This window comes from Diaporthe batatas (genome assembly GCF_019321695.1).
Source record: "Diaporthe batatas strain CRI 302-4 chromosome Unknown Contig00017, whole genome shotgun sequence".
NCBI classification, from domain to species: Eukaryota; Fungi; Ascomycota; class Sordariomycetes; order Diaporthales; family Diaporthaceae; genus Diaporthe; species Diaporthe batatas.
In genome coordinates this window covers 796,478-810,735 of record NW_025408564.1, presented here as the reverse complement: position 1 = coordinate 810,735, position 14,258 = coordinate 796,478, and the positions used below count along the sequence as shown (strand labels likewise).

Sequence of the window (14,258 nt, the reverse complement as noted above, 5' to 3'; positions counted from 1 at the left end):
CGAGAAGGAGACGTTGCTATGCAGAACCGAAAGTGGTGAATCCAGATCAGCGCCGGGAAATGTGCGTCTTAAGCCAGTCATATAATTCTTTGGCGTGGTGTCAATAGAAGGGCTCCAAAGTGTCGAGGGCAACCACAATTGTTACAGGTGAGAATACGTACTTCGGCTATCTGCTCCCATCGCAGCTTTTTGAACGCGGAAATCAGGTTGTGGGCTACGTGGCCATCACTCGGTGCATATTGCCACATAGGGACGTATCTATAAGGGAAATGGAATTCAAGTGGTTAGCAAAGTGCTGTCCGTGCCAATCGGGCGTGAAGGTGTGAACACTCACACTTTCACATCGGGTATCTGACGCCCCGGTACGATCTCGAAGCTAAACATGATGCTTCCCAAGAAGGACGTTGGATGTCGCAATGGCTTGTCATAATCATCGTCGCTATCAGCAGGCTCATTCCTGAGTAGGTGCCAAATAGAGTGCAAGACGTCAAGACCTTTTAGGCGATCGGGATCAGTGGCCTTAATTCTGTCAGCGAACTCCTCATAGGCCGGGGTAGAAGAACTATCAGCCTTACGTGACCGCCAAAGGTGGCAACGTCGCGGACGACATTCCAGCTGTTCCGTGTCGAGATGTGGGCGTAGATCTTGACACGAGCCCTGGAAGGATCGATACAGTCCATACCAATCATGTCCAAGGTCAATCTCTCTGGAAACTTATCCCAGTATGCGTCGAGGAAGTCCACGGCAGGCGCCAGGCGCTCCCCATACGGCCGCAGGCTGCGGATGGCATCGAGGCCGGCGTCACGAGCATCACGATGTCGGCCTGTGGCGAGGTTCTTCGCCATCGGGAACATATACGCTTTCATGCTCCGCGTGCCACCACGCAGGTCAAGAGCCATGTTGAAGGTGAGCGCATGGTCGAGAGGGGGAGGCAGCTCCGTCTGTGAGCGCTCCAACACCCGCGCCATCTCTTCCTCGTTGCTTGGGAAGAGGGCCTCGATGAACTGTTCAGCCCAGCCTAGGTCGCCATCCTTTATCTCGGGTTTAATCCGGGAGAGCATTTCCCGCACAGCGGCCTGTCCGAATTTGTTTTCCGGTATGGCATGGTTCTCTCTGGTCGCGCTGAGTGGCCTGTCCGCAGATATTTGGGTTAGCTATCTCCTGTATTTGGCATTCACTAGAAAAAAAGAAGTAATCAATCTAGGCCGGGAGGGACTCATACTCGTATTGATACCGTACTATCGGATGGGTGGATGATGTGAAATTCAGGCTCGCCTCTAACGGTGAGACGGCGTCGATGGGGTTCACAGCGCTGCCGCCATCTGACAGTGGTTGGGGACCAAGCCAAGGTGTAACATGCCTCTTGAAGAAAGATAGCTGTTCTTCCTTCTCTTGCTGGACGGACACCGCATTAGCCCTGCTGCCTCCAAATCTAGGCATGGAACTTACTGCCGTATAAGTCCCGGCGTGATCCAACAAACCAGCAATAGCCGGCTGGCAGACCCTCCACCACAGTTCCTGGCCCTTTGTCTCGTGATCAATTTCCTTGTTCATTTTATGGGCAATGTAGCGAGTAGTGCCTGCTGACAGGTAAGGACGGATTATTCTTGAAGGCGCGGGCGATCTATGGTTGTCTGACTAGGTACTCTCACCGAGCCTCTGCCTCTATCTAGTTGGACACCTCATTGTATTTGACAACGAATATTCGCACAGGAAAAAACGGATGGAAGGTTCTGGGTCTCTGGCCAGCTCGGATTCGTGGGAGAGGTGCAATATCCGGAACCCCCTGCCCTTCGAACCCAATTCTAGGGCGCCTATTACCGACCGCTTGTTCTCACTGTGTGCATGTTAGTGTCGAAACATAGCCCAGGACTCAGTGGAACCCCCCCCCCCCTGACTCGGCTGGCATTGCCAAGGCTGCAAGGGTGCGGAGGTCTGGTAGCATGAGGATCGTTCCAGTCCGTCCCACACAGTCCAAGATGCCCACATTGCAGCTACATAAGCGGAGAACTTTAGTTGCCAGTTTAGTTCATGGCGACTTTACTGGGGGTAGCCCTTGCCTATTCCAAATCGCTAATGTATTTTCGAATTTTATGTGAAATAGAATTCACGCTAGTCTGTCCAGGAGTTTACCGCGATGGGATGGGATTAACTCGCGATCCTCGGGGAAACTTCAGTGGTGTTCCAATCCCGATGCGACACTACTTTGGTCAATTCATGTATGCCCTTTAATGTTTAACCCATCTAAATACGCAACTGATACCGGCCTGTAGTCCTGTCGAACAGGGCCACAGTCACTGACACCACATTCAAGGACGTCCTGTGGTGCATTGCCGTACACCCCACTTGTCTGGAGAGAAACGAACAACCGTGATTCTCTCAAATGAACTCAGTTCAACACGTTGCAGAGATGATATCGGCTTCAGAGTTCTTCAGCTTTAAGCTAGGCGCAGTACTTGCCACGGTATGTACCCTAGGCTTGGTGGCCCATACTCTACCCGGAGAAATCCATGGAAGGGCATGCTTGCTAACGTTGAGATAGTTTCTTGCGCTCTATTTTCTGGCTACGTACATTCATCTCTCATTCTTCCATCCTCTTGCCAAGTATCCTGGTCCAAAGGCTGCCGCCATTTCCGAGGTAAGCCACACTTCCACATCGGCAACATCTTCGGGAAGATCTGAACTGAGATGGGCAGCTATGGTTCTATGCATCAGTCGCATCTGGTCGGCATCCTTTCAGGATGCGGGACTTGCACCGCAAATATGGTAAGTGCATTCCGTCGTTAAACAGAATGAACCTCGGCGCTGAAGCAACAAATCCCAAGGGAATGTCGTGAGAATCGGGCCCAACTGGCTGTCGTTCAGCAATGCCCAGGCCTATATGGACGTCTATGGGCGGCCCAGCCATAGCAAGAAGGCATTCCTCAAGTTTGGAGAATATGAGCGGCCAGGGGACATTTCTACCACCCGAGATCCAGATTTGCATGCTGTCCAGAAACGGGCCCTTTCCAAGGGCTTCAGCGCTGCAGCCATGCGTGATCAGGAAAACGTCCTGCATGAATATCTAGACTTGCTGGTTGGACAGTTGGAGACCCTTGGCAAGGGAGGCCAAGTGGCAATCAACATCGGCGAAGCGCTCAATTGGTTCACGTTGGACATCATCGGTACGACAGCCCTCATGTACACTGTTATGATCCATCATGCTAATTCATGACGTTCATGTGCCACCAGGCGATCTTGCATTCGGGGAACCCTTCGATTCCATTTCCAAAGCTTCCAACGAAGCATACTCGCTCATCACGGACGCCCTACGATACAGCAACGTGGAGTATCTCAAGCGTCAACGGCCATATATTGGCCCAGTTGTTGCGCGGCTGCTGTTTCCGAGTTCTTTAAAGAGCAAGCATATGAGATATCAACAAATCGCGGCAGCAAAGACTGCGAAGCGCTTCGAACGGGCTGATCTCGATCGCCAGGACTTTTTCAGCCATTTAATCAGGGACGGCCGTATCTCGGAGAAAGAAATGATGGCAACGGCCTGGACGCTAATCATGGCTGGCTCGGAGACCACGGCGAGCGCGCTCACTGCCACCATTTTCTACCTCCTTCGTAATCCTCAGACTTTAGGCCGCTTAACCAATGAGATATTGGCGAGTTTCAATTCCGCTGACCAAATAACTGGTTTGTGTGATCCTCCTAAAAACACACTGGCATCAGAAAGCTTACAAATTACCAGGGGACGCTGTGTTGGGGTTGAAATACCTGAACGGCGTAATTGAAGAGGGGCTTCGACTTTTCCCACCGCTGGCGATTGGTTTGCCGCGCGAATCACCCGGTGCAGTTGTTGACGGCCATTTCGTTCCTCGGGGCACATGCGTGTCGGTCGAGAACTTTTCATTGTCCTATGACACCCGGTACTGGGAGGAGCCCGAGTCTTTCAGGCCCGAACGGTGGCTTGGAGCCGGATTGGAGCATGACAATAAGATGGCTCATCACCCTTTCTCCGAAGGCACACGCTCATGTATTGGCAAGAACTTGGCATACCTCGAGCTGCGCATACTCCTTGCCAGTCTTGTTTTCCACTTTGATTGGGAACTGGTCTCTACTGATATCGAGGACTGGAATTCTGCCTGTCAGTGTTTCGCTCTATGGACAATGCCCGAGTTGCTGGTCAAGCTTCACCCGCGTGCAAATGAATCAGTATCTCAAAGTTAGTGTCAATAGCAAGTATAATAAAAGCCAGATATTATCGTGTTGAAAGGCTGCGGTGCATCGGAGACACAAGCAATTACCACAGCTTCCTGTGTTCCCATGGTTGTACTTGTTCGGCATAATTAATTGTGTTTCCTCCTTGATCCGAATCATGTCCCAGCGAGCTACCTCACACTGCTGCACGTAGTTTTTGCACCGGTTCTCGTTGTTGATAATTTCCTGAAACCGTGTAGTCATTGTCGCAAGGCAACATCCACAACAAACATCGTGCCACTTGTTGTCGGGCTCGTTGGCGTCTTCGATTCAAGCCGAACATGATAGCCTAGGTTCATCACTACAAGATTACAGGATTTATTTCAGATGCTAGTCAATCTCTGAATTTCATTGTCGTCTACCTATTTAACGCACTATCACATCTTCTCTGTGTTGATTTTCGTTGCACGACGTGACATGGTTCCAAGGCAACCAACAAGAAGAACTCTGCACCAGGATCCTGAGGATTTTCACTACTACACTGGAATAGGAACAGGGCCACATGGTTTCTTGGTGGCGGGGAGCCAGCCTTGATGAGCTGTTCGAGGGCCAAATTCGACCGGGTAGTCGATCTTTGTGTGCATCAAGCCCCAGTTGTACCAGAGAAGATGGTCACCTTCTTCCTCCGGGCCAACGTAGATATTTTCTGGGCGAACAACCCGGATTTGTAGCTTGGTTAGGAACTCTCGGACTTCCTTGACGTCTTCGATGACCCTGGGCTTTTCTTCTGCGTTGTTGCGGATGTAGAGGCGGCGCACAACATTGGGCTGTACCTGCAGATGCTTCTTTCCGGTGACAGAATTCATCCAGACCAGAGGTAACTGCGTATTTCAGATTTTTACTGTTAGTGTTTCCCAACAACAGTGAAAAGATGACGGATTGTGCTTACAATGTGCTGGTCTTTCGGATCCCTGGGCATCGCCTCCATAACAGCATCTGGCACCTCTCTACCCTCATTGGCAACATTGAGTCCATTTGGGTTACCCCTGCAACCCAGAATCCACTCGTAGGGGTAGTACATGTATTCGCACCAGCTATGGTCCACAATCTGCTTCTCCTCGTCGCTGAGCATGTCATATAGTTGAGCCGTGCTGAAGAAACCGGTCCGTCCAGGCTTGACCTTCTTAGTCAAACCCGAACCGTCCGCCCAATCTACCGTCTGCTCTCCCTTGGGGAACTTGATGCAGCGGAATGAGGTGAACAGGGGCGGGTTGATAGCATATTGCGGGCCATCCATGTGCCATGATTGAAAGCGAGTGATGCCTTTTTGAAAGTCCTCTTTCGGCAGAGGCTTGGAGTAATAGAGATCTGCAAAGGCTTCGCTCAAGGTGACATCCTTCAATCCATAGTGGTCTTGACCTTGATAGCCCTTACCCATGAGATACAGACGACCGCCGTCAGGGATTGTGCTATAGCCTAGCTTGGCCTGTTATTGGGGATGACGTATCAGCATGATGATCAAGGACTCGGAGCCAGCGTAAGGGAATCGTCCTCACAAGGATGCCCTTTCCCTCGGGATTGTAGAACTTGGCCCATTGCTCGTCTGTGAACTCAGGCGCGCCGGGGTCCAGTTTCTGCAGGAGCTCCCAATTCTTGCTTGGCGTTTCATCCTTCTGATTTTTGATCACCAGAAGTAGGTGCTGTTGGAGTAACTCCCGCAGCTTGTCGATACCAGCATCTATAGATTGTCAGTCTTTCTCCACACACTCATCAGGTACCGATCGCCATGGAGGTAGATCAGATTTACCGGTGATATTATTGAGATCGAGCCCGTGAATCTCGGCGCCAAACTGTAAGTCAATAGTGTTACCATTTGTCCGAGCAATTATCGAGTCTCCGTGAGCTTACGGTCAATTCTCCTCCAAACGGCTTGACCTGGAAATTTTCCTCGGTGCTGGCCATTGTGAATGACGTGGGTTGTGAAAATGATGTTTCGTTCAAGGGATTTGGGACGGAATCAGACCGGAATGTTCCTGAGGTCGACGCCTTGACTGGTCTCTAAAACGGGTGATTGGGGGATTATAAAGTGAAGGACCAGGACACATCTGTATGAGCAATACCAGGCAAAGAAGTAGCCTGTTTGTGTGCACTGTCTGGGCAGTCTGATAAGGTGAGGAGTTGAATCTGACTCTTTCCCAATAGCGCTTGAATAGGCTCGTGTTTATGCAGTACTACACCGCCCCAGGCGTAGTAAACGTTGTTCAGTAACCCTGCCACCAAAGGTTACTTTTATTAGACAGTTGGCCGAAGTATAACCTTATATGTCTGGCCCGCCGGCTAATAGTCAAAATACAACCTTAATTAGTGTTTATTTCTCCTCATTCGGATTCGGTGTGATAAAAGTAAAATTTGGTGGAAAGGTTACTAAGGAACGTTTATTATCCTTGTGAAGGTGTAACTACCCTGGGTTATTTGAGTCCGCTCTCACGCTTGGCATTGGAGAGGCGAGTGCGGGGTCTGCAGGGTGTTCCCCAGCATCTAGCTCCGTGATTTTACTCTTACAGGGTTGGATTGACGTGCCAGTGATATGCTAGTGCCTGTACTCCAGTGAACACGTGGGGTTGAGTTAAAGTTTACCAACGTTATCCTTACTCTGTTTGATAAGCGCGGGATATTCGAATCCACACCATCCCGAGCGACATCTTCAAGGCGATATAATTGACTTTTGTAATCTTGGTCGGTTTCACAATCCGTTTGCACGTCATTGGGTTGTATATCGTTGACAAATTGGGCCCCTCGATGAACTTTACTGTGTAAGTTTGAGCCAGCATGCTTTATGTACCAACATCAAGACATGCCTCCACATCTGAAGGCGCCTGTTCAAGGACGTCCTGACTCGTTTGACCCAGTATCTGTAGGTGGAAGAAAACAGCGTCAAGAATACTAAAGTGATCAAGATTGGTGTACGGATTACTAAGCGTAAGTCTGGTTTGAGTATCCCAATTGCCGTCCCTCTAGATTGTCCGAATCGTATCCAATTATCTCCTGCTGATGTTCAGTATGATGACAGGTGACAGCTTTGGTTTTTCCGACCAGATGTCAACCAATTTCAGCTCTCTTCCGTCTCCGCAGCATCGGTAAAGATCGATCAAGTCGTGGTGATTGTAGTGTACTTTCACAACGAGTCTGAACAGCGCTCCGGCTTTCATGACAGTCATTGGATTCGGGGCTACAAAACGGTCAAGAAGTTTGAGAACAAAAGCTGATAGACGAAGACATGGCTGTTTCACTTCTTATACTTGTAAGAAGATCCCCTAGTTGTTTTCCATTCTCTAACGGTACTGACTATGTCAAACAAGATCTTAGGCAGCGTTCTTGTCAACGCCGTGTACAATCTCTTCTTCCACCCACTGAGAAGGTTTCCTGGTCCACTGCTTGCACGCGCTAGCCGCCTCTACTATTCGTACTATCGAAGCACTGGAAAACTTGAGATTAAAACCAAAGAACTTCACGAAAGGCACGGCAGTGTTGTCCGTATTGCCCCGGATGAATGTTGGTGATCTCAGAATCTATATGTGGGACCAGTGCAGCTGACTCGTGAACAGTAAGCTTTGTCAACGGCGCCTCTTGGAGCGACATTTACGGCTCCAAGCCCAAACATGGCGGAGCCAGGAGGATGGAAAAGGAGCCCTTTTTCTACCTTGGAGCTATGGCACCAAACGGCGAGAAGAACTTGGGCGCTAGCTCAGACGATGACCACACTCGTATTCGTGGAGTGCTTTCGCATGCCTTCTCAGACAAGGCACTAAACTCCCAGGAGAATGTGTTGAGAGATCACGTTACTCATATGGTGCATCGGATTCAGCAGCTAGGCGGAGCGCCGACGGACGCGGTGCGTTGGCTGCACCACTGCACATACGACATTATCACAAACCTCTCGCTGGGAACCAGCGCTGGTGCCCTTGATCACGATGCATGGGACCCCTCGGCGCACCTCGTGTTCGAGAGTGTCAAGGAAGGCATTGCCGCCATCGAGGTCTTGCGCTTCTTGCCGTTCCGGTCGCTGTTAGTTCGTCTGTTGATGCAGATATTCGGAACTTCGCGCCGCCAGGCCTTTGATACCGCAGTCGACAAGGCAGGGATGCGTATGGCAACGGGAAACTATGAACGAGCCGATTTCATGTCCTACATACTGCGGGCAAACGAGACGTCCAAGGAACTGACGGCAGCTGAAATGACGGCGAATGTTGCACTACTTCTTGACGTTGGGTCGGAGACTACGGCGTCATTGCTCTCGGGCTGCTTGTTCTACGTTACTAGGGACTCAACTATCTTGAACCGACTGACTAGTGAAATTCGCAACGAGTTCGAAACGGCGGAACAGATAACATTGAAGAGGCTAACTGCATTGCCATATCTCCATGCTGTGCTTCAGGAGGCACTGCGGCTGTATCCGCCAGTTGCAGGAGCCACTCCTCGCTTGACGCCCGCATCTGGAGCCATAAGTATATTCAAGCTACACAACATTGGTCCAAACCAAAGACCGCTAACATATGCATAGTTGATGGTCATGTTATTCCTGGTAAAATTATTGTTGCTATCAACCAGTACGCTGCGTACAGAATCGACGCCAACTTCACGGATCCTCTGCAGTTTGAGCCTGGGCGATGGTTAGGCGAAGGCGACTTCTCTCGGGATAAGCGCGAGGTCTTCCAACCGTTTAGTCTGGGACCCAGGGACTGCCTTGGTAGGAAGTGAGTTAAAATATTTCGTATCTCGGAGGGTGCGAGAAAAGGCAAACTGAAACACCGAGCTGACATGATATTCCCTACTAGTCTCGCCTGGGCTGAAATGAGACTCATTATAGGGAATCTTTTATGGGCTTTCGATCTGGAATTGACAGCGAAATCTGAAAATTGGGACAACCAGAAAACTTGGTTCATATGGGACAAACCGGATTTATTGATCCGGTTCCAGCCACGTGGGCTTGTTGCTTGAGCGACGATGGGGGATGTATTACTGCATTACATTAAATTTCAATTGGATCCCATAATGCTCAAGGGCATGGATGTGGTCTGAAACTGGCCGACATTCTGGTTGTCCGTATCCAATCTACATGATGGCACGAGATATTGGCGGAGGTTTCACTAGTCACCCATGTAAGATATATTCCCTGGTGTATACAGGTTATTGGGGACCTTGCTTCATTCCTTTCTTGAAGTGTGTTTCCCCGAAGGCTAGCGACATGTGACTACTCGGTCACAAGGGCGATGTGGCCCTGCGGAGACCAAACATTGGAGCATATTTGGTGATGCCCTATTCTGCTCATCCTCTACTCAAGTAGCGTTTCACTGTGATTCATTCATGTTATCTGGCTCTCCATAACGTGTCTCAACAACGAGAACGTCGTCAACGGGGTCAACAGTCCTGTGCCGCTGGGGCAACGACACGCCGAGGCATGCAATATTGTGCTCCTGAAGTCGCTGGACAGGGAGCACCAACCTCAGCTGAAAGGCCAAATGTAACTTTCTTGGCAACCACCCGGTACAGCGTTCATTGGCTGCTGACGACAACACATAAATGTCTCGATTTAGATTCAAACCGGGAATGGGAAGGAGCTCGTATGTGCTACCGATCTACATGCACGTGACCTCATGCAGGCCCGCTATCGAAACTTTCCGATATGTGTTTTCGCTTCTGTGTGGTTGTGGTGTGGTTTCGCTTCTATTCCGTATACGTCCGAGGACATACATGGCGCCTTCATACGAGGAAAGTTTCCGATATACAAGGTTTTCCTGCAACAAGGTTGAAAGGGTACTTATTAGTACTGAATAGAAGTATATTAGGTAGGTTATTTTGGTGTAAGGGGAAACCCTGTTTATGAGGAAATGGGGGAAGGAATACTGTGTGAGGACGGAGAGACATGCTATACGTACAGTATCCACTGAATCTTGGTGCTGACCAGTCCTGCAAGTCAGAAGTTTGCCCGAGTCAGCAAGAAGCGATGCATTGACAAACTCACACGGAGTTTGAGAGACTCCGGGGATAAGAAGCCGTACCAGAATCCGGATGCCCGGGATCTGTGATCGCAATCAGAGGCCTCTGTTTCCAAGTTGATGACATTTGAGAAGTAGTAAGACGTCTACCAGACGATCAAAAGGAATAACCCGCTACCGTACGGCGACTTTTCTAACTCTACCAACATCCGTCTTGAAAAGTCTTCGCTTCACTATGGCACTCACCGAAACCGTCACGGAAACGATATCTGCTCACGATGTTAGAGCCACATTCTACTACATGGACTTGACTGACCCCAGCTTTGCTGATCCGGTCTCGTTCCCGTCAGATCAAGCGGAGCGGTAAGCACTGGAAATACGTCCCTATGCCCCCAGGGAGTCCGTAGCTTGATTAAATCATGCCTGACTTCCTCTCTCAATCACAGGAACAACATTGCCAAGTTACCAGGAAACAAGAAGCCAGCAATCTCGCTCGACTTCGTCGTAAAAGACATTAGCACAGAGTTAGACAAGTACACCCTTGACACTCATGGGTTCCAGTACATCAAGCACAAGAGCAAGTTATCCAAAGACGACTTTGCCGATGACGAAAAAGTCAGAACTATCTACTACCCTGAATCGATTGATTTGATCAAAAGGGCGTAAGTCGCCCACCTCACATTTCTGTTCCGCTGGAGCACAGCTGGCTGACCAATCCTTCTGATCTCCAGGACAGGGGCGTCTTACGTGCACGTGTATGAGCACAACTCTCGGGGGCCTGTCAAGCCCACTCAGAACAAGGAGATCCCGATGCAATGCCCCTGCCACTTTGTCCACTGCGACCAGTCGTACAACGGCGCCAAGACGATTGCACTCAGTCGGATCCCAGACAAGGCTTTCGCCGAGAAGGCGATCCAGGTACATTTTGCCGTTATGAACGTAAGTTTTGTTGCCTGATTGCAGACATGTCCACATCAATGGGCTGACCAGATCAATTCTAAAAGGTGTGGCGTCCTGTCAGGACAATTTACAAAGATCCTTTTGCATGCGCTGAGGGTGCCTCCGTTGTAGATGACACGGACCTGGCACCGATGCCCATCCAGGCAGATGACCTTTTAGAAGAAGGGTGGGCAGTGGGCCCGAACAAGCGGCACCGCTGGTACTTCAAGTATGCTCAGCAGCCCGATGAGGTGCTGTTGTTTAAAAATTTCGATTCCGAGGGGCCAGTGAAAAGGATTGTGCATTCTGCTTTTATCGACCCATCGAATGTTGATAATTATGACAGGGAGAGCATTGAGCTCCGCTGTATTGTTGTATTTAATCAGGATGCAAGCGGGATCGGTGTAGTTGATGAAAAAGAGTCCGGGGTCGGGGGAGCAGGGAATGCTCAAGGTCAGGTCACAGGATGAGGAAATGCGTGCAACACTAGTTTACACTTGCCCTGCTGCCTGCACATGAGACTTGTAGAACTCACGCAAAAAGTGCGCTCCTAAAGTGCGCTCCTTGGTGCTTTGCTTGCAAAAAATTATGACTTGACAGCAGGAAAAGGGTGATAGCAGGAAAAGGGTGATAGCAGGGAAAGGGTGACAGCTGGAAAAGGGCGACCGCACGACGCAATTATTAGTCAGTCAAGGCCGGCATTGATGAGCTCATCCGCGTCAATCATATCATTTATCATAAAATGGCCACGTCCGCTATGCTGCAACACCTGTGCCATCTCCCAGACTCAATCTGTTCATAGATTAGTATTCGTTGTTCTGTCTCCGCCTTATACAAAATGCCGACCCTTCCGCACGCCTCGTTCCCGCTGGACCATGCCCCGAAGGGCACAGTTCTGATTCCGGACGAGGAGTTGGACACTCGGAGCGATGAGGAAATCACCAGCATGCTGCAGTCATCCGCAATGCCCCCTTGCGATGAGCGGAACTTGTGGGCATACTGGGATACAGGCTTCAATGCCATGCCCCCTTGGACAAAGAGGAACGTAATTCACTGGGCGCGAGTCTTGGGGCCCTCGTGGACAATCCGCGTACTAGACAACGTGCCCGGGTCGTCGCACAATGCGAGCCATTTTGTGCCATCTCAGTTGCTGCCGCCAGCGATGAGAGCGAGAGCCATGGAGGGTCCCTACTCCGCCACCCACTCGGCCGATTTCATTCGTCTCCCGCTCCTCTTCCTGTACGGAGGATGCTGGCTGGATGTGGGGGCAATTCTTGTGCGGTCCCTGGACGGTATTTGGTCTCGGCTCGAAGATTCGACTCAACCCTACGAGTTTGCGGCTTTTACCTACGAGACGCGCCCTGGCGAGACTTCAATTATCAATACCTGGATGATGGCTCGCAAGGACAATGAGTTGGTTCGCCGTTGGCACCAAACGTTTCTGCATGTCTGGGGCGAAGCTACCCACTGCGAGGGTCTGTCGAAGCATCCTCTTCTTCGTCATCTCAAGCCCTACGGGGCTCCTACCGACGCGAAAATAATGAACGAAAACCACGAAGCCGTGACCAAGTCCCGCGCTATCATGGATTATGGGGCCCAAGTGCACTGTCTGGAGCGCCTGCGGGACCTCGTGGACGCCGATGACGGATGGGACGGTCGTGCGTGTATCGAAAAGACAACATTCCTTCTCCCCGCACTCAAGGAGATGTGGTACTACCAGGAGCGAACAGACTTTCTTGGCTCCCGCCAGTTTGAGCTGCTGACGACGTCGTACGATGCACCGGAGCAACAAAGGTCCGAGGCCCAGACCTTCGTCGACGACATGCTCGCGAATACGACGATAATGAAATTCTGCCACGGCCTCAAGGACGCTATGGCATCCAGTCTGGCCGACCTGTGGGACGACCCGGCTAACTCAGAAGCCGACAACGCCCCTGGGACTTTTGCCGAGTACCTACGATGGGGAACCATGCATCTGCGTCAGACAAGGGAGCTGGTGCCTGAGGAATTGACTCCTGCGAGCAACGAGCCAAAGAGGGCTACAATGTTTGAACCTTTCCCTATGTAGTATAGTAGTAGTCTAGCTGGGTACCTCTGGAATAGAGTTCAATCAAGGTGCTGATCTGACCAACACAAGCTACCTAGATACTTTCTTGAGGACATTATCTCTCAAAACTCTTGGCCCTGTACGCGTGCATGGACGGAGACCCCACAAAAGCGGTTAGTCCTGATTCTAACGTGCGCGCGCCTCTATCTCCAGTACTTTGGTCACATCCGGGGAGCAGGGGCTGAGGGGCAAGCAGTTACTCCTGAAGGGTCCACATAAAATAAACTTCCGCCGTGTGCCCTACGTATGAGATGAACGGTTCATCATGAACCATGTCTCGACTCATTCGCCTGCAGCTTAACCTTAACTTTATTTTTACCAGAAAACCGGAAACCCTCGCTTCGAGCGTTCTCGGTCCGAGCAATCTCGGTCCGAGCCTTAATCGTGTTGTATTCTGGGGCAAGTAGTGTGCCCCGAAGTGGAACCCGAAGGGACTATACACTATAATTTAAACTTCCACCACATAGATATAACATGAACTATATCTCGACTCATTTACCTACAGCTTAACCTTAACTTTCCAAGGTTACTTTCCCCATAATAGCGGAAACCCCCGCTTTGAGAGTTCTCGGTCCGAGCCTTCTCGGTCCGAGCGTTCTCAGTCCGAGCCTTAATCATGTTGTACTTTGGGGTGTTCTCCGAAGTGGAACCCAAGGGTCCGTATAAATTAAGGTTCCGCCCCATATGCGGTGGTGCTTGGGGCGTTTATGCGCATATTACAACGAGCAAGGATAACCATCCACCTCGTAACCCCCCATAGGAGTTTCTTTGGCTGCAGCGGTTAATAAATATTGTGTAGGATATCAACGACGAGTTTGGGGTTGCTGCGGGGTAAGCTTGGCAGGTACATGGTGTTGTGTGGACTGCCCACCTAAAGTGGTGTACTGGGTGCGTGGAAAGAAAATGCTGGGTGCGTGGACGGAGATGCTGGGTGTGTGGACGCTGGCTCGATATCAACAAGGTAGACACAAAACCCACACTGAACAGAGGCTAAGTGGCCCCATGTCGCATTGTGACACCGATTGGTTGCA

The 14,258-nt window shown here is 50.5% G+C and overlaps 6 protein-coding genes across 6 annotated transcripts; 4 read left to right on the top strand and 2 right to left on the bottom strand.

Moving 5' to 3' along the window:
• Positions 1–77: 77 nt before the first annotated feature.
• Positions 78–1,061, bottom strand: KVR01_012050 (uncharacterized protein; the record flags this gene model as incomplete). The annotated part of the gene is made up of 3 exons (XM_044786327.1): positions 78–258; positions 335–519; positions 576–1,061. The coding sequence occupies 3 exons, from the start codon at positions 1,059–1,061 to the stop codon at positions 78–80; spliced, it is 852 nt and encodes a 283-aa protein (XP_044639131.1).
• A 1,680-nt stretch (positions 1,062–2,741) lies between these two features.
• Positions 2,742–4,215, top strand: KVR01_012068 (uncharacterized protein; the record flags this gene model as incomplete). The annotated part of the gene is made up of 4 exons (XM_044791467.1): positions 2,742–2,766; positions 2,826–3,164; positions 3,232–3,681; positions 3,737–4,215. The coding sequence occupies 4 exons, from the start codon at positions 2,742–2,744 to the stop codon at positions 4,213–4,215; spliced, it is 1,293 nt and encodes a 430-aa protein (XP_044639149.1).
• A 506-nt stretch (positions 4,216–4,721) lies between these two features.
• KVR01_011967 (uncharacterized protein) lies at positions 4,722–6,147 on the bottom strand (the record flags this gene model as incomplete). The annotated part of the gene is made up of 5 exons (XM_044788151.1): positions 4,722–5,066; positions 5,135–5,671; positions 5,742–5,923; positions 5,993–6,035; positions 6,094–6,147. 5 exons carry the CDS (start codon positions 6,145–6,147, stop codon positions 4,722–4,724), a joined length of 1,161 nt encoding a protein of 386 aa, XP_044639048.1.
• Positions 6,148–7,735: 1,588 nt separating this feature from the next.
• On the top strand, positions 7,736–9,183 carry KVR01_012046 (uncharacterized protein; the record flags this gene model as incomplete). Its single annotated transcript, XM_044794855.1, has 4 exons — positions 7,736–7,760; positions 7,791–8,690; positions 8,747–8,939; positions 9,021–9,183. The coding sequence occupies 4 exons, from the start codon at positions 7,736–7,738 to the stop codon at positions 9,181–9,183; spliced, it is 1,281 nt and encodes a 426-aa protein (XP_044639127.1).
• Positions 9,184–10,416: 1,233 nt separating this feature from the next.
• On the top strand, positions 10,417–11,590 carry KVR01_011889 (uncharacterized protein; the record flags this gene model as incomplete). The annotated part of the gene is made up of 4 exons (XM_044783288.1): positions 10,417–10,544; positions 10,628–10,843; positions 10,913–11,120; positions 11,186–11,590. The coding sequence occupies 4 exons, from the start codon at positions 10,417–10,419 to the stop codon at positions 11,588–11,590; spliced, it is 957 nt and encodes a 318-aa protein (XP_044638970.1).
• Positions 11,591–11,932: 342 nt separating this feature from the next.
• On the top strand, positions 11,933–13,188 carry KVR01_012053 (uncharacterized protein; the record flags this gene model as incomplete). Its single annotated transcript, XM_044790928.1, has 1 exon — positions 11,933–13,188. The coding sequence occupies exon 1, from the start codon at positions 11,959–11,961 to the stop codon at positions 13,186–13,188; it is 1,230 nt and encodes a 409-aa protein (XP_044639134.1). The 5' UTR covers positions 11,933–11,958.
• Between the last annotated feature and the right edge of the window lie 1,070 nt (positions 13,189–14,258).